We start from the raw sequence: 23,138 nt of genomic DNA, 5'->3' as shown, positions 1-23,138 counted from the left end.
AGCCACACCCTGTTGTTTATAATATATTGTGTATGGCTGCTTTTATACAAGTTGAATCGTTACTGGAGAGAACTTCTAGCTTGCAAAGCTGAAAATACTATCTAGCCCTTAACAGAAAAAGTTTGCTAATCTCTGACCCAGATTTTACTTTTATAAATTAAAGCAAGTATATTTTCAAAATTTAAAAATAATATACATATATCACTTTTTCAATCAAATAAGTAGGAATGCAATAAAAGAAACACACACCAAATGAAATCTAAGACATATATGACCTTTGCTCTGTAAGTTTAAAACATTAGAACAATTATAAAGAAAAATACCAACAGTTTTTTTTTTTTTTGCAAAGGCTTTAGATTGTCAGTTTTACACTTTCTCCTCTTTTCCCAGTGTTTGGACTTTGTCACAGGGCAGGAATCTGGGAGGGTCTAGGAAGGGAAGGAAATGCTTTGGGGCTATCAGAAGACTTGATTGAAAATGGATAACTAACAAGATTTAGGATTTGCATTTTGTGTTTTACTCCTTCCTTTCTGTTCTAAGGCTGATGTTGCAAAAGATGTGAGAAATCTCAGACCTAGATGCAGACCCTGAGCTTCCGGAGAGCAGCCTTCTTTCCCCTAATTAACACCACTTCATGCTCCACCTGCACATCCACCTTCACCTCCATCCAACTGCAGAAAATGCAGTGAAAGAAAGAAATGATTTAAAAGTGCCAAAACACTTTCTAAAATTGCTATATGAATAACTACCTAAGCTGAAAAATTTGATAATTATTTTTATCCTCAGCCAAGGATATGCCCAGTGATCTTAGAGAAAAGAGAAGGGAAAGAGGAATAGAGGAAAAGAAACATGAATGCAAGAGAGAAATGCTGATCAGTTGCCTTTTGTATGCAACCCAAGCTGGGCGATGAAGCCCGCAACCCAGGCATGGGCCCTGACCAGAAATTGAACTCATGACTTATTGGCTTATGGGACGATGCTCCAACAATTGAGCTACACTGGCAGGGCTGATCAATTTTCTAAATACACTCTCTCCAATACTACAGATATATCAAGGACATACCTTTGTGGTCATAGATCCTTTTCTCTCCTGCTGCACACACCTTACCTGTTTCATTCTAGGTCTGAGAAATAGGATATCAATATAAACTGTCACTATTTATGTGTTTACCATGACCCCGCCTTGTCCCCAGCACTGATATGGAACAGCATGGAAGTGACTACAGTTCTTGGGGTACCTCCATCTCCTCGTAAAGAATGTGTTGGACTGTTTTCAATGATGTCTCACATTTAGTTATAGTGGTCCAAGGTTCTCTAAGATCCTGTAGTTCAGAATAAAATAGTTATTCTGGATTACATATTCAGAATTATTTATTCTCTACTCTATAGATACTAGGCAAGGGATCCTGATATCTTTGTTGCAACCACAGGTATTTTTTCTTCTTTCAATATTAGAAGCAACATTTTTGATTTGGCTGTTGACTACAAATTGATTTGGGGGAGTTATATGAGTTATATGCCACTTTACTTCTTGGATGTAAATCTGGCTATTAATCTTCTGCCACTTGAAGACTTCCCAATCAATGAGACATCAATCATATATCAAAACTGATGATCATATTGTTAATCAGCAATATCACAGGGTTGTTCACTGAATGGAAAACTAGTTTTTGTTTTTGTTCTCGTAAAAATTATTTTAAAATATAGGAAAGAGGCTGATAAGTAAGGGCAGGGGAGTTGTGGCCCTGATGGGTCAGGTAGCACAGGGTCTTGGTTAACATTGCATATTATGGGTTCATAAAGATATGAGCTTTAATCTGGGCTCTGAGCCTCCCTCTCATCATCTGTAAAATGAGTTACATGGTAGGACTACCTCACAAGTTTCTTATATGATGATAAAGCAATATAATATTTGGAAAGTTTTTTCCCAGGTGTGATCTGCTAACAGGTAGCTAGTTTCATTATGGCTATTCCTGCTATGTTAAAGATTAGATTTCACAGTGCTGTTTTCTTCCTTCAGGCATGCCACGGATAACCCCAAAGATAGAGGATTTGCCAGATGACATAGAAGTAAATAGTGGTAAATTTAACCCCATCTGCAAAGCGTCTGGCTGGCCACTACCTGCTAAAGAAGAAATGACCCTCGTGAAGCCAGATGGGACAGTGCTCCATGTAAGATTTATTCTTAATCTGCTCTCCTGATACCACTAGAAACTTTCAGTGTGGTCATCAGCACGCCTAAGGCTAGATTCCATTTAGAGGTTGCATTCTTCTGGGATAGGATGTTCCTAGCTTGACTCTAGATAGACCTGTTCCTATGTCTGCAGTTCAGAAACCATGATCCATCAAGTCCCTGAAGATGCATGCATCCCTTGGGCCTTCCTACCCCTTCATTTTGCCCTCATTGCTGGTGCTCACCACTGGTTAAGGTGCTATGACAGCAGTTCTTTGCTGGAAAGACTAAGCTACTTTCCAGTGCATTACCCTTTTCTCTCTCCCAATATCCCAAATTTCTTTGTTTCACAAATGATTCTCAGGAAACTAGTGTATTTTCTTATCTAAAGATTTTGGAACAGTTATCTTATATGTCTCTTAAAATGACTGAAAATCAGCTTGACAGGAAGGCAGATCCAGGTGACATGTTGGGGGCAGGATATGTATTAGGTAGAACATGCCATTATCCATGTCTCCATGTCAGATGTTCCTGATTCCACACAAACAACCCTTTAGGTAGTGATGCCAGTTGACAGCTTCCAAAATCTTGTTGGCCTTTCCAAAGTTAATGGAAGCAACAGCTACCATCTAGTGAGGGCCACCCATATTGTACTTAACATTGCCTGTCCCCTTTTTGTAGAAGTGAAAACTGCCTGGGTGAATTTAAGTAATGAAGGAATTGGTCACAAGTGGTAGAGCTGGTATGTGAACTCAGGTCTATGGGTCTTCAGAGCCCTGGCTTTTCCAATAACACCTCACTTGACAGCGCCCCACCCGCGCTCAGCACCGCCCCCCTTACCGCCCCCCCCCTGCCCCCACCAAATACCTGAGAAAGCTGTTTTATCCTCTCACCCAGCCATCTCTGTGTTAGACCAGAACGGAGCAAATGTTGCCAGAAGCAGTTTAAAAGGAATTAGACTTCTTGTCCGTAACTATTTACCCCACTATCCAAAACACAAATACAACAGCAGGATCTGTGAGGGCGTCAGCCCAATATAAACTTTCAGGGCTACTACAATAGCTTTGGAAATAAGCCAATGATTATACAAGCATTGCATTGAACTTCTTAATCTCTCCTAGAAAACTTCTTACTAAACAATTAGATGGGGTCAGTGTTATGAACTTTTGTGTTTATACCTCCCTAGAAGTTTTTATTGTTTTGTATTTGACCTTTCCAGCCAAAAGACTTTAACCATACAGGCCATCTCTCAGTGGCTACCTTCACCATCCATCGGATCCTCCCCCCTGACTCAGGAGTCTGGGTCTGCAGTGTGAACACCGTGGCCGGGATGGTGGAAAAGCCTTTTAACATTTCAGTTAAAGGTACGCTTCATTTTCCAGAAGAAGAACTTGTATCCTTCATGATTTTAGTTTATGCACTGCTGTGTGCTACTTCTAGATAAAAATGTTATCTGACCACTAAAATGTCTTTTGAATATCTTCCAAGATACTAAAAATCTATAACATTTTTTTTATGTGCATGAAAATGGAAAAGAAGGATTAAGTATATGATCTCTTCACATAGCCTGGGGTTTGATTTTTGTCCCTGATAGCTAGTAACTGTGTGTGTGGCCCTACGCACATGAATTTAACTTGTCTGAGCCTTTGTTTATTTGCAAATGAAATATAGTTTATCTGACTCTCGTGGTTATAATAAAGATTTATTGCGTATATAAAACACTTTTTAGGATTGTGTCTCATACAAAATGTCTGGTCATATTTATATTTTATAAAATGTTTCATCATTGTTGTGACTTCATATTCATTGTTGTAGAGAATAATTTGGAAAATTTTTGAGGATTACTCACTTAGTATGCAGCCCAGGCTATCCTATATAATTAACATAAATGAATTTTTCACATAGTTAATATTGTGAGTATTTATCCTGCTACAAATTTGTTTTTCAAAATTCAAATTCATCTATATGGGTGTGTATGTATTTGTAGCTTGAAGAGAAGAAATAAAGTCAAGATAAATCAAAGTTACCTTGGCTGGTATACATAGATTAAACAAGGAATTTTAAATTTGGAAGTTACTTATGAATCCATTTAGACAAAGACACCTAACAGCTTTTGGTATATATTCTTGGAAAAGCACTGAGCTAACTACTTCACATACTTCATCTTATTTAATCTTTCTAAGAAACTTATGAAATAGATATTGTTGTCCCCACTTTACCAATCAATAAACAGATTCAGAAGGTTTAGTTAACTTGTTTAAAGTAGGATATCTGGTAAGAAACAAATCCTAATTGTGAATCTGGGTCTCCTGACTCCAAATCCTCCATCATTTTGCTTTCTGAGTGTCTTGTATTACAGATGAGGAAGCAAGATGACCAAGGTAGATTTCTATTTGACCTACTTTATTACTTGATTAGGAATCTTTGGGAGAACCATGAGGTCTTTTCTATAAATGAAAATAATGTAAAAACCTATAATTTAATCTTTTTTAAAAGGTCAATCACAACAGTAACATAAATAGAGCTTCACAGATTTGGATTCTCTGCCCTGGGAATCCATGTGAACCACCCTGGTATCCTCAATATTCTTTGGATTACTGGAAAAATCCCAGATATGTTTTATTTAGAATGTCCATATTATCAAAATAATTTCTTACATTTTATATGCTCTTGAAAGAAAGGAAACACCATACAGAAAAGGAAATTATATTATTTTTAAAACTTCTTGGAATATTTGTTAATTTGTTATCCATGGAAAATAAATAATAATGATTAAAACCAAAGCATGTTGCTAAGATTCAGGAGAATCTTATTGTTTATCTTTTTAGTGAAAAGATAAACACAGCAAATGATGTCAATGTATAGATGTGTCTTTAGTCCTAAATCACTGATGCCTCTTCACTGTCATATTGATTGACATTCATGAAATGGAAATAGCCATTAGTAAATTAATCAGTGTCTTTAAACATAGTATTAAGAAAATAGGTACTAGACTTTATATTACCAGAGTAGACATTGGTATAATGACTTTGGGAAACTGGGAATATAAACTAAAGCCAATCATACCCATATCCTATCATCTAGCAGTTTTACTCCAAGGTATATGCTCAAAAGAAATGTATGTGTATGTTCAAAATAGACGATTTCAAGAATGTTCAGAACAGTTTTATTCATAATAGCCCCAAGCTGAAATTAACCCCAATGTCCATCAACAATAGAAGGGATAAATACATTGTGGTACATTCATATTTATTGCTTTGTTAGGACTGCTGTAACAAAGTACCACAAACTGGGGCCTTAAACAGCAGAAATTGATTTCTCATGGTTCTGGAGCCTGGAAGTCCAAGATCAAGGTGCTGACAGAGTTGGTTTCTTCTAAGGCCTCTCTCTTAGTCTTGTAGTGGATCTTCTCCTTCTATCTTTGTATGGTCTTCCCTATGTACAGGCGTGTATCCTAATTTGATCTTCTTATGAGGACAAAATAGTCATATTGGATTAGAAACTGCTCTAATAACCTCATTTTAACTTAATTACTTCCCTAAAGACCCTATCTCTAAGTAAACTTACATTCTGAGGTACTGGGGGTTAACACCTTAACTTAGGAATTTGGGGATGGGAGACACAATTCAGCCATAACATCATACAGTGAAAAACTAAGCAGTAATTTAAAAAGAATCAATTCCTGCTACATGATAATGTACAAATGAAAGTACATCCTTTATGGCTCTACTAACATAAAGTTAAAGAACAGGCAAAACTAATCTATAGTAACAGAATTCAGGAGAGTAGTTCCCTATTGCCTGGGAAGGGACATATGGTATTTGGTGTATTGGGGGGAGGCGGGGCTGGAAATGTTCTCTATCTCAATCTGGTTAGTGGTTACATGGGACTCTATGTAGGTAAAGTCCCTTGAGCTAAATACACTTAGATTTTTGTGCTTTATAATATGTATATAAGAATGATTAAAAGAAAAAGAACAAAATGATAAATTAGTAAGAGGAAGCTTTGGGGGCAAACTTCTTACCTTTATCAAATTATCTCTTTTATAAAGACTGGCACCAATGGCCATAAATAAACATGCATTTTGATCATTTAAACAAACAGATGGTCCTATTTGATCATATTCAGAAATCATAGCTTAATGAATGAATTTACTCCCTTTTTTCAGAGTGCTCTCTTCAGAAACTGATCTAAGAAAATGTGTATCCAGACTCACCTGACTTAACACTGGCACAATTGGCCTCCAATGAGGGCATACTGCTCAATTCGGCTTCTTACTGGCTTTATTATCCCGACCTTAGTCAACTTACTCTTCAGTCTTTATTGAGTCAGTCAGTAGAATTTACTAAAGGACTATTAAGTTCTAGATTTGGGAATATAGCAATGTGCAATATGAGAAAAAAAGAAAAAGCTCTTCCATCATGGAGTTTCTTTTCCATGGAGGGATATAAACAATGAACAAACACATAAATAAAATATGTGGTTTGTGAAGACATTAAGTGCTATGGAGAAGAATAAGCAGAAATAGGGGTAGAGAGTGCTAGGGAGGGCTGGAGGGGTGGCCAGTCGTAAATGAAGTAGTCAGGCTTCCCTGAGAAGATGCTATTGAGCAAAGACTTGAAGGTCATTTTTGTGGATAGTGAGATAAAACATTAAGACAGAGAGATAAAGTAAAATTATTGAACATTGTAATGTCTCCTGAAATCTGAAAGAGTCTATGCTATATAATATACACTTTTGTGGAAGGGAAAAAAAAACAATAATTATGCATTTCTAAGAAGGGCTGACTAACAGAGCTTCAGACTTCACTGGAAATTCAGTTGGCAAACAATTATTCAGCACCTGTTGAACAAACCTACATAGTCTTTGCCCTAATGGAGTTTACAGTCTACTGCAGTGTTTTACAAACTCTTTATCATTATCCATTAAGGAACCCTCTTAGAAATTTTATTCCAAAACTCTATTTCTGTCACCATAAAATGTTAACATCGCAGATGTACTATATATCTGTTTATGTACTGTGGCTCTTTGGAAGGCTAAAAGCCATTATAATAGTTAAGATTTTTTTCATTCCCCCAGAACCACTTGTCACCTCCTTGGTGGGGTGCTATTGTCCCCACTAAGAACATATGGTCTTTGAGATGGGGAGATTATTCTGGGTTATGTAGAGGGATCCACTCCAATCACATGAATTCTTAAAAGCAAAAGGCCTTCCTTGACTCTAGTCAGAAAGATATGTTACAATGAAAGAAGGTCAAAGAGATACAACTTGCTGACATTGAAGGTGAAGGAAGAGGCCATGAGCCAATGAATGCAGGTAGTTTCTAGAAGCCAGAAAGGACACGGAAGCAGATTCTCCCGTAGAGGCTCCAGAAAGGTACACATCCCCTCTGACACCTTGATGTTATCCCTGGGAGACCCAGGCCTGACTTCTGACTTTCAGAAATGTAAGATAATTTTGTGTTACTTTTAGCACCCCCCGCCCCACAGAAAAAGATAGAATACATCGTCTAGTAGGAAGACCAATATCAAATAATCTTATAAAATCACAAAGGATAATAAATTCTGAAAATTACAATGAAGCAGAAGTATAAGTTCTGTAAAAGCTGACTGAGATTCTAGGATAGCCCTTGTGAAGAAGTCCCATTGGAGGTGAGAGCTGAATGATAGGTAATAGTTAAGTAGGGAATAGTGGGTGGTGAAGCACCCCTTTCCCAGAGAACATCTACAAAAATATGAGACAAAAAGGGGCCTGGGGCATTGTTAGCTGGATGAATTGAAAGTTGTTCGGTGAGATGGGAGGGTGTTGGGTGAGGGGAAGAGGAAGCTGGAGGGAAGGCAGGGGCCCACTTGTGCAAGGCCTGGCAGGTCAGAGTACAAATTTTATATTTTATTCTAAATGTAATGGGAGTCCATTGAAAGCCTCTGAGGAGTGCTCATATTTTAAGAAAGCCCTTTGACTGAGGACAATGGGTTGGAGAGGCAAGAGCTAAGTGGGGAGATCACAGAGCAGGTGATTACATTGAATTTGAGCACAGAGCTGTACGAGGGTGTTGTTGGAAATATAAAGGCACTTAAGAACAATGGAAAACCCTAAATGTAAAAATTAATTTGATTGCTGAAATTTTGTTTAGTTCTCCCAGAGCCCCTGAATGCCCCAAACGTGATTGACACTGGACATAACTTTGCTGTCATCAACATCAGCTCTGAGCCTTACTTTGGGGATGGACCCATCAAATCCAAGAAGCTTCTCTACAAACCTGTTAATCATTATGAGGCATGGCGTCACATTCAAGGTAAGGTTTGGACAGAAAAGGCTGTAGCTGGAGGTGTGGCACCAGTAAAATGAATTTTCCTCCAAATATAGAAATCCTTCTCCTTGCCTCAACCCTCTACCTTGTGCTGGAGGCTGTAGCAGAGAATTTCATTTCAGAGTATTCAACATAGAGTGTGATAGGGCCCTCTGAGTTCTGAGGCTAATTTCTGAAAGTTGGAGTATCTATGGAACACAGAATGGACTACATCAAGAGTTACTAGCTACAGGGTCCAGCACAAATAACACCCCTTTTTCTATTACAAAATTTAGTACAAAATCATAAGCATGTCATTCTGTAACACCACAATATCACACTCAAGTACACCATATGACACTTTAGGTGTAATGTGCAAATTAAAACTATAAATTATCACACCCATGTTATTTACCCTACCAACCACACTCAAGCAGGCATTACTTCTGCTGGACCCTATATACCAATATTTCTTTTTCAGGATTCTCTGGCTCTCCAGTCCTCTTTTCAGTTACTATACCTTGGTTGGTCATGGTTAAAGATATGTGTTTGTGCCATAAACATGATAACAGGAAATTCCACGGGCTGCTAGAGAGACGAAGAGACCCGATCTGCTTACATTTGAGGGGTTATTGTTGCTGCTCTATTGAGTTGCCTGTTCTTTTTTTACCTTTCGGTCTTGCCCTGTCCTGCAGGATCTTAGCCCACGGAGATTTTGAGAGGAATATGGGCCTGAAAATTTTAGATTGTGGCAGACTGGACTGGAGTGGGGGAGGAGGGAGAGGGGTGAGAGGGGTATGGGCAGAGTACATGCTCCTCCCCCAACTCCCTGAAAGGAAAAAATAGTTCCACAAAATGTGATAAAATGTCAAAATTTCATGAAAGCAGTTTAATGAATTAATTTGTCAAATTTATTTTGAAACACAAATTAGAGTTCTGTTTGTTGCATGATGATGTAAAAATCATTTTAAAAAGGAAAACTGATCATTATCTTGACAGTGCTGCTTGAATTGTGCCATGTGTAGCAAGACCTGTGATATCACGTTTGTAGGGAACACACCTCTCTCCACCAGGGCTTTACTCTCATTGTGCTTGTGAACTTCTGGAAAGGAGTTCACTGTGTATAGATAATTAAGGGAGTTACAGAAAAGGAAAAGAAAAGGAGGGTTTTGGGCTTAATAATACTCACTGATCTGGGTATGTTGAATAAAGTCAGGGTATTAGTACTAGGCTCTTCACACGCTATTGTAGACTCAGCTGAAATTCAGAATCCCAGCAAAAGAAGGCTGATGGATGGCATTGCTACTTCCAACGTTGATGGCTAGGTCTTATTAAAAAGCAGCTTTTAAATAAATATGTTGGTAATAATTCATAGTCACTTTTTACAAGTAGACATCCACAAAATAGTCTTCTAGAGACTCTGAAACACAGCCCACTTTTATCTTACTCACTAGGAATTTATTAGACAGTGAGGCAAAAATCTCCCTTTGCAGGGTCCGCAGAGAAAGTGGCTGGCTGAAGCCAACAGCTAAGAAGAAAAGCAGCATGTACCATTTGTTAATGGGATCTGTTTTCCAGTACTCCAGATCCCTTCGTTTGTAGTGGTACAACCAGTACAAATTTGTTATTCTGTCATTGTGAGCAAACCCTCAGAGCTTTCTCCTCTTGATAGCTTGCTTACAATCACTGTATGTACTTGAAAACAGAAATTAAATTATTTGATATCATTCTAAATTGAGATTTCCCCCCTACATCAGATTGACATTCCATATAGTTGAATATTTGTGTGATTTTACTCTACAAATGAGTAGAGTAAAATCACACAAATAGAGCAGAAAAGATTAAGTGGCACAGAAATACTCATATTAGTGTACACAGCATAACCTGTCAACTTCCTTCAAAAAACCTTATTTTCCTTATATTAGGAATGGTGAGGACCTGACGATGGAATTGCCTCTCTCTGTTTCACTAAGACATTGTGTTTTTAAAAACCTAACATTAGTTCACATCACAATAACAACATTCCAGTTTAGAGACTTTGTAAAGGAGTGCCAACCTAAGTTTCCTGAACTTTCCCTCTTCTCAGTGACAAATGAGATTGTTACACTCAACTATTTGGAACCTCGAACAGAATATGAGCTCTGCGTGCAGCTGGTCCGGCGTGGAGAGGGCGGGGAAGGGCATCCTGGACCCGTGAAACGGTTCACAACAACTTCTATCGGTCAGTCAAAGCAAACAGCATTTATTCACGAGCTGGGTGGGAGGGGGAGGAAGGGGAAAGAGGAAGGAAGACCAGGAAGGGTGGTGGTGGGTGAGTGGGTGGGTGGGGATGGAGGTGGAAGGAGCTCTCTTTTGAATGGGTGGGAAAGTGACAGGAAGGGTAGGAACTTGGAGCCAAACCGATCCTTTATTTGGGCTGCACTCTGGTCTATCTCCCTGGGGGAGGGGGTATGTGGCAGTCCAGGAGGACAGAGAAGGAAGCAGATGAGCCTTCAGGAAGGCAGGGACATCCCTTAGGAGTTGGGATTTACTTAGTAGTGACTGTGCTGAGCCTTGGCTGCTAAGTTTTACCAACAGTTTCCTGTTTCCATCTTAAGGGTCCAGGCCAGGTTCTTGCCACATACACTTCAGAAATCCCAGTTTGTTTATTTTTTAAAAATAATTTTTAATTTTTCAAAGAAATTTGTGCACATAGTTAAAACATCAAATAAAATGAAAGGCTTTTATCTGAGTAATAGCAGCCCCCTGCTCCTCCCCGCAGCCCCCTGCTCCTCCCTGCACCTCCTAGTCCTGCTTCCTATAGGCAGCTACTTTCATCTCCTTAAGCTATGTCTGAAAGTATGTACCTCCACGTTTCTAAATCGCTGGTTCTCAAACATCAGTGTTTATCAGGATCACCTGGAGGGCTTGTCTAAACATTTCTGAGCCCCACCCCAGAGCTTTGGTTCCATAGGTTTGGATAGGGAGTGGAGCTCAAGAATTTGTATTTCTTAAAAGTTTGCAAGTGACGGTGGTCCTGGGTCCACACGATCTAAGTAACTCATGCAGTAGTATTTCTTGGTTAATTGTTAGTCACTATCTATTGGTCTTCTGTTGTGTTCATGGAAGAGCCCTTAAATTTGTGAAGTTTCCTTGCTGCTAACCAGGGCTCCAGCTATCTGCTACCCAGATGTTCTCTCCTGGAATCATCTCTTGTCAAGTTCTCTTTCTAGTGTTTACTGTGTACAATCATCTGTTACTATCCTGGCCAGTGCTTTAGGCTTTCAAGCTCACATAGATTCAATTCATATTATTTTAAAGGATAAGAATAGGCTTCCTTATTTTATAGGTTGAAAAGTAGAGTCTCAGAGTGATTAATAACCTGCCCATGGTGATGTAGCTGATGTATCACCATACTAGATACTCAGATATAGTATTTTTTGTTTCTCCAATTACTGTTTTTACCTGGGAGTCCAAGGGCACCGTTTCTTTACACCACTTGAAAAACGCTCCTAATTTTAGTCCATTCACTCAGGACCTGCTCGCTGGTCCCCTGGCCTAAAGCAGCCACAGCTGGAGTGAGTGTCACTCTCCCCGTGGATGGGAGCAGACCCTTCCTCTCACTTCCAACCAACAGTCAGAGCATAGTTTCTCAATCTTTTTACTTTTATTTTTAAATTATCACCCCCAAGGAAATTTTAGATTTTTTTTTGTGCTTGGGAAAAGTGGCTATTTTGTGCTAATGTCTCTCCTGCCACAAATTTTGATACTGCAAATCTGTTTATAATATATTGCGGTCCTTCATAAACCACTGTACTATCTAAAAATTTCTCATACCTAAGAACTAATTTTTGCCACAATAAGGGCAATAATGTCCCCACTGAGAATACATGAGTTAGAGAGTCTCTATTCTATGTTTTTTTTTCCTTTTTAAAAAAATACTCACCCCAGGATATGCTTCTTGGTTTTAGAGAGAGGAATTAGAAAAAGAGAAACATTGACTGAGAGAGAAACATCTCTTGGTTGCCTCCTGTATGCCCCCTACCCAGGGATCAAACCCACAACCTAGGTATGTGCCCTGACTGGTAATTAAACCCACAACGTTTTGGTGTATGGGATGATGTTCCAACCAACTGAGCCGCCCAGCCAGGTCTCTAGTCTATGTTTTGAAAATGCTTTATCCTTTTAAAATCAATTTACTATTATTAACTGAAAACATGCAAATTTGTCTTCTGTCCACCGACACAAGATATTTTAGGAAGGAAGGGAGGAAGAGAGAGAGAGAGAGGGAGGTCATGATAATAGAGCATCTAACACATTCTAAATATATTTTCACATCCATTATCTCATTTATTTCTCCTGAGTCTGGGACATGGGTATTTTCATTTTGTGTTATATGTGAACTTGGAGAAATTGTGAATTTTCCCAAGGTCACAAGGCTAGAGGGGCATGCCTTTTGATTTGAAAACCCACATTGTTTCTATTCCGTTACCTCTGGCAGCCCAGGTTCCTGTGGGCGACCCTGCCAGCGGCATGCGCTGCGAGCCCCTACCTTCCTGGGATGAGAGCAGGGCTAGGCCTGGCCCTGCCACCGCATCTGTGGCCATGACTGAAATCCTCCTTAAGGGGAAGCAATCGCAAAATTGCTTTAAAACGTGTTGCTCAAAAGGGTAACACAAACACTCACCTACAAACTCATAAACTTGGCAAATCCACTGTTTTCATTTTTATCAGTTTCCTTCCTATCTTTCACCCATTATAGACATGACTTTTACCAAGTTGCAATGGGAGTTTTTTCCCCTCATGTATTATAAATATTTTTATTGGGTTTTCATACTTTCCCCAATTATCTATTTTAATCCATTGGATGGCTATATCATACTTTATTAAAGCATTTTCCTATTTTGAGCATTTAGGTCTCTTCCAATATTTTGCCATTATAAATAATGTTATAATGAACATCTTCATACACACAGGTTTTCTCTTTCTTTGGATTATCTCTTTAGGGTAAATGACTGGTAGTCAGATTAGAGGGCTAAAGTATGTATAATTCTAGAGCTCTTGAAAACTACTCCCAAATTATTCTCCAAGGGGTTGTAGTTCTATATGACAATTATCCAAACTACGTATTAGAATCATTTTCAAGGTTTGCTATTTTGGTTGCAAGTACTGAGTGGCTACTAGCTTGTGTTTATTTGATAGCTTGTGAAATTGTATATCATTCTAGGAGGCAAGGTTATTCTGCAGAGTTGCACTTGGAGGTTGTTTGTTACCTTCACCCTGTGTAAAAATAATGATTTTCCTGGTTCCGCCAGGTCTCCCTCCTCCAAGAGGCCTCAGTCTCCTACCAAAAAGTCAGACTACTCTAAATTTGACCTGGCAACCAATATTTCCAAGCTCAGAAGATGACTTCTATGTTGAAGTTGAGAGGAGATCTGCACAAATGAAAAGTGATCAGCAGAATATTAAAGTGCCAGGCAACTTGACATCAGTGCTACTCAACAACTTACATCCCAGGGAGCAGTACATAGTTCGAGCCAGAGTCAATACCAAGGCCCAGGGGGAATGGAGTGAAGACCTCATCGCTTGGACCCTTAGTGACAGTAAGTGACCCCTGCTGCCCCAGTCTCTCCTGAGTGACTTTTGACTACTGTCCTTTGAACTTAGGTACCATCACTTCCAGACTGTTTCTTAGAAATCATAAAAGGTATTTACTTGTGAATGGAGGCTAATCAGTGCCCGGCAACATATAAGAAAACTCCATGTAAATGGGTTTGCAATTATTCAGTCAGGACTATGCTAAGTTTACCTTCCTTTGGTATGGAGTGATTTATTCAATAAATTAGTAAGAAGAATAACGTTATGTAAGGCTCATTTAATCTGTTATAGGACAGTTTTCAGGATTATCATGTATCTATATGTACACATATGTCGATTAATTAAGATGGGTCTTTCTTAATCTTAGAAGCCAAATAACATTGCTTGAAAAATAGTCTTAGACAATCTTTGGAGCTACAGTATATATTTGAGAGTAAGAACATGGCTTTTCTTTTAAACTATTCCGTAAATTAGGCTTTTCTTAATTTCAGATTGGTCTTTTAAAATTATTCAATACTTGGAACTTCTTGGGTTTCTTTGTAGTAATTAATGAAAGTGTTTTTTTGTCATTAAGCAGAGAGTTCTATTTTAACTCATAGCTTTAGAACTCTGTCTGTGCGTTTTGAGACCTTGGAAAGGTTTGCAGTGTCTTGGCCACACTAGCAGCCACTTACATCAGGACCGTGTGTGGTCCCTTGCCCGCCCCCAAGTCTGAGGCTCTCTTCTGCAGCTGGGTCTCCACTTCCCCAGGAAGGGGTTTGGCCCCCAGCTTGATGTTTCTCCAGCCACTCTCTTCTTGTATCAGTGACGTTTTGTCAGTGTTTAGGGATTCTTCATCACTTTAAAAAAATACTGTGAAATTTAAAAGTTATAGATGAGTATAGAGAATAATACAACAAATACATTCCTACAACCCAGAATTAACAATAGCTAATATTTTGTCATATTTTCTTCCAGCTTGTTGATTTGTGGAAATAATAACACAAGATGGGAATACCAAAATCCCCTTTGGCCACCATTCCTACTGTAATTCTATTCTCCTCTCCTTAGAGACAACCAAAATTATGAGTTTGTTATGTATCTTTCCATTCAATGTTGTATAATTTTAATACATTATACTCATATATATCATAAGGGTACATATGCATACATATCATTCTTTATCTTGCTTTTTTGAATAAACATTGTTATTTTTTATCTATGTTAATTTGCTTAGATCTGGCATATGCTTCTTTAACTTCTGCATAATAGTTTATGTTATAATATATCATCTTTTTTTAATCCTTCCTTTTTACCTAGACATTTAGATTTTCTTTTCTTTTTTTTATTTTCTATCACAAAAATTCAGTGACCATCCTTATACATGTCTTCTTGTGCATAGGTGTCAGAGCTTTTCTAGGGAGCATGCCCAGAAGAGGAATGGATTGGCTATCTCCCTCTAAAGTGTCTATTCACTGTGTACTATGTTCCAGGAGTGTGTGCTCATACTCTTTTCCCTATATCAATCTCTGTATTCTTTAACTATCTTGATATTGCTTGATATTGTCAGACCTTTTTAATTTTGTCAACCTCAAAAGTAAAAAACTTTCCCTCACTGTTAATTTCAATTTTCACTTCCTTAATAACTAGCAAGGGTAAGCATCTTTTCTCATGTATTTGGGTTTCTTTTTTTTTTGAGGTTATTTAGATTTCCTCTTGTTTGATATATAGAGTCTGGCACAAGTAATCCCCTTTTTAATTACAAAATCTTATTTTACAAAATCATAAGCATATAATTCTGTAACATAACACTATCACACTCAAGCACACCATATGACATTTTAGGTGAAATGTTCAAATTAAAGCTATAAATTATTATACCCATATTATTACCCTACCGACCACACTTAAGCAGACGTTACTTCTGCAGGACCTTTATTTGCAGATATACTTTGCCCATTGGCTTGGTTGTCTTCTTTTACTAAGTTGATAAAACTGTTTATATAATTTGGATACTAATCTTGTTATGTATGTTGCAAATATATTCTCCTAGTCTCTTTATTTTCACCTTCTTTGTGTGTTTTTTTTTTTTACCTGATTACAGTTTACATGTAATCAGACCTGTCATATCTGCCTTTGTGGTTTGTACTTTTTGTATTTTGAAATTATTCCTTACCCAAGGACATAAATATGTTCTCTATATTTTTCTAGTAGTTGTGGTCTTTTGGCTTTTGCATATATAGATATTTAAGATATAGGCATGTTATTTTGGGGTATAGTGTAACTATTTTAATCTTTTTGAATTTTAGTTTTATTTATTCACATAGGGGAAGCCAATGACCCCAAAGCCATATATTGAATATTCTCACTAGAGACTTGTGGTACTTTCTGTATCTTATGCCATGTTCTCATATTGCTTTCGCATTAATTTCTAAGCACTCTGTTTTCCTCCATTGACCTATGTGTTACTGTACAATTTCCAACCTGTTTAAATTACTATAGATTTGTTAAATGTTTTGATACCTGTAGGGTAAATTATTATTTTCTTTCTCAAACTTGTCTTAGATGTACATTTACTATTCTATATAAATTTTACCCTCACTAGAATTATACACTATCAAGTCACATCATAATTATCATAGTTATAGAATTAAATAAAAACTCACTAGTAATCACAAGGAATTGCCTTGTGTGGAATTTGATGGGGGTGGGTAGGTGGGTGGGGATTATACTGGTGGTGGTAGAAATGTTGGGGTTAGTGAGGTAGGATCCAGTCCCTACAGGGTCAGGAAATTAGGGCAAAGAGTATATGGATGAGAACATTTCAGTTCTAATTGATATATTTGTTAATATGCTATGTTGTTCAGAAGTCAAATTAATGCTTCTAGTTTAGAGTTTATGTTGGTGCCCAGCCTAGCAATTCTATCTGGACCAAGTATAAGGAGTGAAATGAATTAGATTTGGCATATGGCCTCAAACATATGTAAAGTAATAAATGCATGTAATGTGTTCCTGCATGTGTGTATGTACAGTGTCTCTTTTGACACTTAAAATGGCTTTATGAGCAAATTAGAATAAGAATTATCATCACACTTAACAGATAGGGAACCAAAGACTCAGAGAAGGGTAACTTGACCGAAGTTCTACAGCTAGTAACTCATGGGGTTAGGATTCTAACTAACACTTCAACTCTGTTTTGCTTACTTTCGCAAAATCATGCTACTCATTTGTGCCTTTGGATGGGCAACCAACTGCTTCAAAGCAACTTTGGTTGTTGGAGAATTTCCTTCCACAGTTTTTTAAATTGTTTACAATCTAAATAGCATTTCCTAAAGTTTTTATTTTATATTACTTCTATTTTTCAATTACAATTGACATTAAATATTATTTTATATTAGTTTCAGGTGTATTGAGTAATGGTTAGATATTTATATAATTTATGAAGTGACTCCTCCAATAAGTCTAGTACCCACCTGATGCCATAGTTATGTAAGTATTATTGACTATATTTCCTGTGACTATTAGGTGACTACCAATTTGTATTTCTTAGTCCCTTCACTTTTTTCACCCAACTCCCCAACTCCCCCTTCATCTGGCAACCATCAATTTCTCTGTACCTATGATTCTGTTTCTGTTTTGTTTGTCCATTTATTTTGTTCTTTAGATATCACATATAAGTGAAATCAAATTTATTTGTCCTAAAGTACTTTAGAATCATTTGAGGGATCTGCTGAAACGTAGATTATTGGGCTCAGACTCACTGAAGCTAAATGAATCCATTAAGCGAGATCAAGACTACTAGCAGGCATCAGATGGCTACATTGGTACATGCAAACTTAGGATTTTTAATTGGCATGAAAATTATATTCATTATTCTTTTGGTTGGTGTTTGCAAGGCATTGCTTCTTTTTTAAAAGATTTTATTTATTTAATTTTAGAGAGAGGAAGGGAGGGAGGAAGAGAGGGAAAGAAACATCAATGTGTGGTTGCCTCTTGAGCGCCCCCTACTGGGGGCCTGGCCTGCAACTCAGGCATGTGCCATGCACTGGGAATCAAACCGGCCACCTTTTGGTTCACAGCCTGTTGCTCAATTCACTGAGCCACACCAGCTAGGGCAGCACTTCTTTTGATAACAGTTTTAGAATACTGTTGGTTTATGAAATTGAATTTTTTGATATGAAATGTTAATATTCCTAATGCTCTGTAATCCCTTGTGGGAAGGAAGGTTATTTTATATTTTTTCAAAGATATACAGAAAGCTTGGTACTGGATCACAGGAACTTAAGACATGTTGTTAATTAATTAATTGTGATTTTGGATAAGTTACCACCTGTTAGCCATAGAAAATACAAATCAGATTTGGTAGCTCAAAATCTACTACCTGATTCTTGCAGATTGCCATGGTTACCTAAGGAGTTTAATAGAGAGAATCAACATCAGGGAAAGAGGTAATTTAGAATGAAGAAAACTCTCTGAGGAACAAAATACAAAGAATGTACATCAAGACATTTCTTGAAGGTTCTAATTTGCTTATAAGCTTTCATTTTTTATGAAGTAAAATGGCCTGAGTCTACTACTTGCTTACTGGGACAGGTACAGATCCCTTATATTGTGAAGCCTCAGTTTTCTCACCCCTAAAATTGGGATAATTAAAACTTCAGCATTGGTTACCTACCTGCCTGTGTGATTATGAGCTTCAAGGGAGAGCCTGCATATGGAAGCACCTTGTAAACAATGTCACAGTAGAAAGTACAGTTAATATCAAGGGCACGACCTTGGAGTCATTCTTTCCTTGAGTGAAAGAGTTTTAGGCTCTACAGAGTTACAGAGTTTTCTCAGGCCTGCGTGTTTTGTTTGAAAGGAGTCAGAGTGGGAGTGCGAGAATGATTTGTGCATGTCACCTTCCCATCTGGAAAACCTCAAGGCATCTCTCTCTCATCCTACCTATGATCCTCATGGAATATTATCTCTTTCTCTCAAATCCCTATAGCAGTTTGTTTACAAAATGCATAACACTGCCATGCTGCTGCTCCATAAATGCATTAAGAGCAAGGATACACCATGTGGGACAGTGGCTAGATTATAGACTGTGGCATCAGATTGCCAGGAATTGAATCCCGTTCCTTCTACCCAATAGCTGTGTGACCTTGGCCAAGTCATGTAACCTCTCTAGGCCTCAATACTTATGATAAGAATGTTGTGAAGATAAAATGAGTCACTATGTGGAAGGGCCTAATAAATGCCAGCTCTTTTAAACTTTCTATCTTCCCTTGAATCAAGAATAGTATAATATATGTTTCTGCAGTCACAGAAGTTTTGAGGCTTTAATTTAGTGTAAGGATGACGATATGTGACATATGTGTTGTTATTTTCCCATCTTGTGTTACGCCATCAAGCCTGCATGGAGTCCACTACCCATTGTTTGGAATTACCATCTGAGAAAACACCTCTTAGCTATTCTCAGTTTATGAGCTGACATTAACTATCTCTCAAAAGCATAATAATCCAAGAGATGGTAGTATATCTTAAGTGAAATATTGTTTTGCTTTTTTTTTAAATTTCTAGTTCTCCCTCCTCAACCTGAAAACATCAAGATTTCCAACATCACAGACTCTTCAGCCATGATTTCTTGGACCATCTTGGACGGCTATTCTATTTCTTCTATTATCATTCGTTATAAGGTTCAGGGCAAGGATGAAGACCAGCACATTGATGTGAAGATCAAAAATGTCACTATCACCCGGTATCAGCTCAAGGGCCTAGAGCCCCAAACAGCTTACCAGGTGGACATTTTTGCAGAGAACAACATAGGGTCAAGCAACCCAACTTTTTCTCATGAACTGACCACTCTCTCCAAGTCCCAAGGTTGGTAGAGCGGACAGGATCGAGAATTATTTCTGGAGACTCTCAGAAATGCTGTATCATGTTAAGATATTAACCCCATATTTGTGTCATGGAACACAATTCATCTGTCCTAATAGGCTTCACTATCTGTAGATAGGTCCTTAAAATGAAAATGCCTCTGGGAAGGATACCCTGTTGCTCCTTTGTCTATTATTAAGCCTTAGGCTGAATTAGCCTGTCAGCATTCCCCATCCAGTGGCTGAAGCTCTGAGGAATATGAATTTGATTCTGGGGAGAAAGAAGAATATGGAACCTGTTCAGTGGAGACACACCTGTGCAATGATTCAGTGGGAGGCTTCTAGAACCACACTACATTCTTTCTCAAAATGAACTGCTCTTTTAGCTTGGGTGACACTGTGCTATTCCGAGTTTTCTTCTACTTTTTTGTATCCAGGTTATTTGGTCTACACATCTGCCACTAACCCTTATCCCAGAGAGAGTAAACTCTTTGAGATAGAGAACCCTCATTGTGCCAAGCACACTCTGTCCAAGGTTTGTGATTGGTAAAGCCTGTTGAATGGAACTGAATGAACAAAGGTAGGCAGCTGGAGGTAGAGCAGGTGCCGCAGCATGTAGAACGCCTTTCCTTTGAAGTTTATCTGAAATGGCACCTCGCAGTCCTCTGCATTTGTGAGATATGCAAGGGAATTAAGATAGAAGGAATGGTGATTTCTGAAAATTTATTATTTGGACTAGAGTTTATTTTTACAGGAAATCTTATAGCACTGATAACTTCTTGCTTCTTTTCAGGGTTACCTAGGGCTTAAGGAATAAAATCAAATAAGCTGTGTTTTCAGTGCTGATTCTTTGGAATGTTTTTGAAAGTTCCAAGGAATCATGAGCCTGCCAACTATAGAAAAATCATAGTTTTGAGGTCACACCCTTAACAAATGCATCACTTTTATAGATACTTGTGTTTTGATAAAATGCATACAAGCTATACCTAAAATATAAACAGAAAAATTAAACAAAGCATAACAAAACCATCCCTCACCCTTCCATTCCAGACATTTCTTCATGTAAACATGCACAGCAATGGAAGGAAAGATATATAATCACAAAAGAATCCCTGTAAGAAGATGAGGTCGTGCTCTACATGCTGTTTTTCATAAAAACACATTGAATTGAATTTCATTTGAATTTAAATAAGGGACAGAAATAGAAGGATTAGAGCTTAGTCTGTAATAGTTTATTTTGACTTGAACCCTAAGTCTGCCTCCTCCCTCCCTTCCTCCCTCCATCTCTCCTTTCTTTCTTCCTTCTTTCCTTTCTCTCCCATTGGTATCGTCAAGTTTTCTCCACCAGCTTTTTAAAACAAGGAAAAAAACCAAACCAAAACATCTTATTATAGACTCTAAGTTCTTAGCATCATGAGGCTTTTATAAGTGGGGAAATTGTGCCAGGAGGTTTAGTCACTTTCCCAAAGTCACGCATCTAGCTAGCCATTCCCACCGTTAATTCCCACTTGCTGATGTGCATCTGCTTGGGCTTCTACTTGGAAGTAAAAGTTGAACAAATGACAACTAATGATTAGCACACTGCCATTTAAAAAAGCACTTTTGCACTTTTTTTAAGGATCTTAACCCCATGAGTCAGACTCATCTCCATTGAGTTTCAGAAAATAAATGGGCAGCCCTGGGTCACATAGCAATCAGGTGGCAGGACCTGGGCTGCCATCACATTCCCACTCCACTGCGACCTCTCGCACAGACGGTCTTGGCTTCTCTCTATGTACACTAACCCTGCTGCTTCCCCCGTGTTCCCCCGCACAGCACCAGCAGAGCTCGGAGGCGGGAAGATGCTGCTCATAGCCATCCTCGGCTCGGCGGGAATGACCTGCCTGACGGTGCTGTTTGCCTTTCTGATCATGTTGCAGTTGAAGAGGGCAAACGTTCAAAGGAGAATGGCCCAAGCCTTCCAAAATGTGGTAGTGTCTCTCCTTTTCTTACTAGTTAGTTAATAAGTGCAAGTCCACACACGTACAGAACCTTCACTTTAAAGAGGTGCACCAGACAATTTATTTGTAAAGGAAACATTTCCCATAGGCAAGTCTCATCTTCTCTTTGGCTTCCATTATTAAATGGGAGGTAATAACGTAACTATGGGATTTCTTGTCCAAAATGGAACAATTTTGAGAGTGAAAAGGTTGCTCTTAATAATTATGCAGGATACCACACTTAAAACATGACTGTTTTGCTGCCAAAATGATAAGTCACCAGAGAGTAATCTTGCGATATAAAGAACTGAACATTTTTGGTAAGGAATGACATGAGGGTAACCGGACCTCAGCGTGCTAGGTGATGGTGTGTTGAATTAGGCAAGTTATCCCCACATTTTTCTATTTCCTGTTCCCATTTCTTCTTCTAACACCTTCCTCAATTTTACCATTCCTCATATGTGTAAGCAGGATATATACCTGTGTGTATTTCCCATTCCTGTGTACCCTTTGGTGTGCCATCATGGCTCATAGCACTTGGCATGGCCTCTTTCTTTCATCTAGGAATTCTGACCAGTAGCAAAGGTCTACAAATCCTACTTTGCCAAAAGACATCCCATTGGAGTTCTTTGGTGTACTATGGCGTGAACATTAGACCATGGTTTGAGACTCTGTAAAATTAGTTTGTACCCAAGTTTATCAGTTCTGTGTATAAACCATTGAGTACAATTACATGTTCCAAAGGAGGTATATCTTGACGTGCACATGTCCTCAAGATTCTGCTCCTTGGGGTCAGGGAGGCTTCGTTATTTGACTTTGTGCTGGAGCTGACTCCTCTCAGGCTGTCCCTAGAGGGGCAGGGCCAGCAATAGGGTTGGCAGTGCTGGCGCTCGTCGTAATGCAGTCAGCAGCTCGCAGCAAAGGAGACACTGTGCTGGGCTTTGCTCTAAGCATCAGTCATCCTGGGGCCAGAGTCTGCCCCCAAGTGGGCCTGGGAGGTTCTAAGCTTTAAGATCAGTGGGAGGGGGTGGGCAAGAGTCAAGAAGGGACCAAGGGAAAGCTCTCCCAGAGGCCTATCCTGTGACTGCCCAGAGAGAATCTTCGTGTTCTTCTCAAATCAGGACCAAACACTTGCTCATTCCACAGCAGAGTGGAAACGTAGGCGTGACTAACTCAGGAGAGTGCCATGCCCTGGCACACATTCTGTCATCCCTGGTCCCCTCACCCTCTATAGACATTATTAATCAGTTGTGGCATGCTCCCCACTGGGGCCTGGAGC

The 23,138-nt window shown here is 38.6% G+C and overlaps 1 protein-coding gene across 3 annotated transcripts in view; it reads left to right on the top strand.

The window, feature by feature from the left end:
• The window catches only part of TEK (TEK receptor tyrosine kinase), a 106,192-nt gene that overhangs the window by 66,694 nt on the left and 16,360 nt on the right, over window positions 1–23,138 (top strand). For 2 of the 3 annotated variants that reach the window (XR_008530416.1, XM_054588111.1), the window contains exons 8-14: window positions 2,021–2,172; window positions 3,393–3,537; window positions 8,308–8,469; window positions 10,550–10,684; window positions 13,758–14,045; window positions 19,585–19,884; window positions 21,696–21,850. Coding sequence is in view for 2 of the 3 variants with exons in the window: in XM_054588111.1 (XP_054444086.1) it covers window positions 2,021–2,172; window positions 3,393–3,537; window positions 8,308–8,469; window positions 10,550–10,684; window positions 13,758–14,045; window positions 19,585–19,884; window positions 21,696–21,850 (1,337 nt within the window). In the remaining variant the exon portion in view is untranslated. The remainder of the gene's footprint in view (window positions 1–2,020; window positions 2,173–3,392; window positions 3,538–8,307; window positions 8,470–10,549; window positions 10,685–13,757; window positions 14,046–19,584; window positions 19,885–21,695; window positions 21,851–23,138) is intronic. The other variant, XM_054588113.1, reaches the window with a different exon arrangement.

The sequence above is a fragment of the Pteronotus mesoamericanus genome, unplaced genomic scaffold, assembly GCF_021234165.1.
Source record: "Pteronotus mesoamericanus isolate MK-2021 breed Mesoamerican mustached bat unplaced genomic scaffold, CSHL_Meso_final contig_124, whole genome shotgun sequence".
Classification (NCBI taxonomy): domain Eukaryota; kingdom Metazoa; phylum Chordata; class Mammalia; order Chiroptera; family Mormoopidae; genus Pteronotus; species Pteronotus mesoamericanus.
This window is presented reverse-complemented; position numbering and strand designations above follow the sequence as displayed.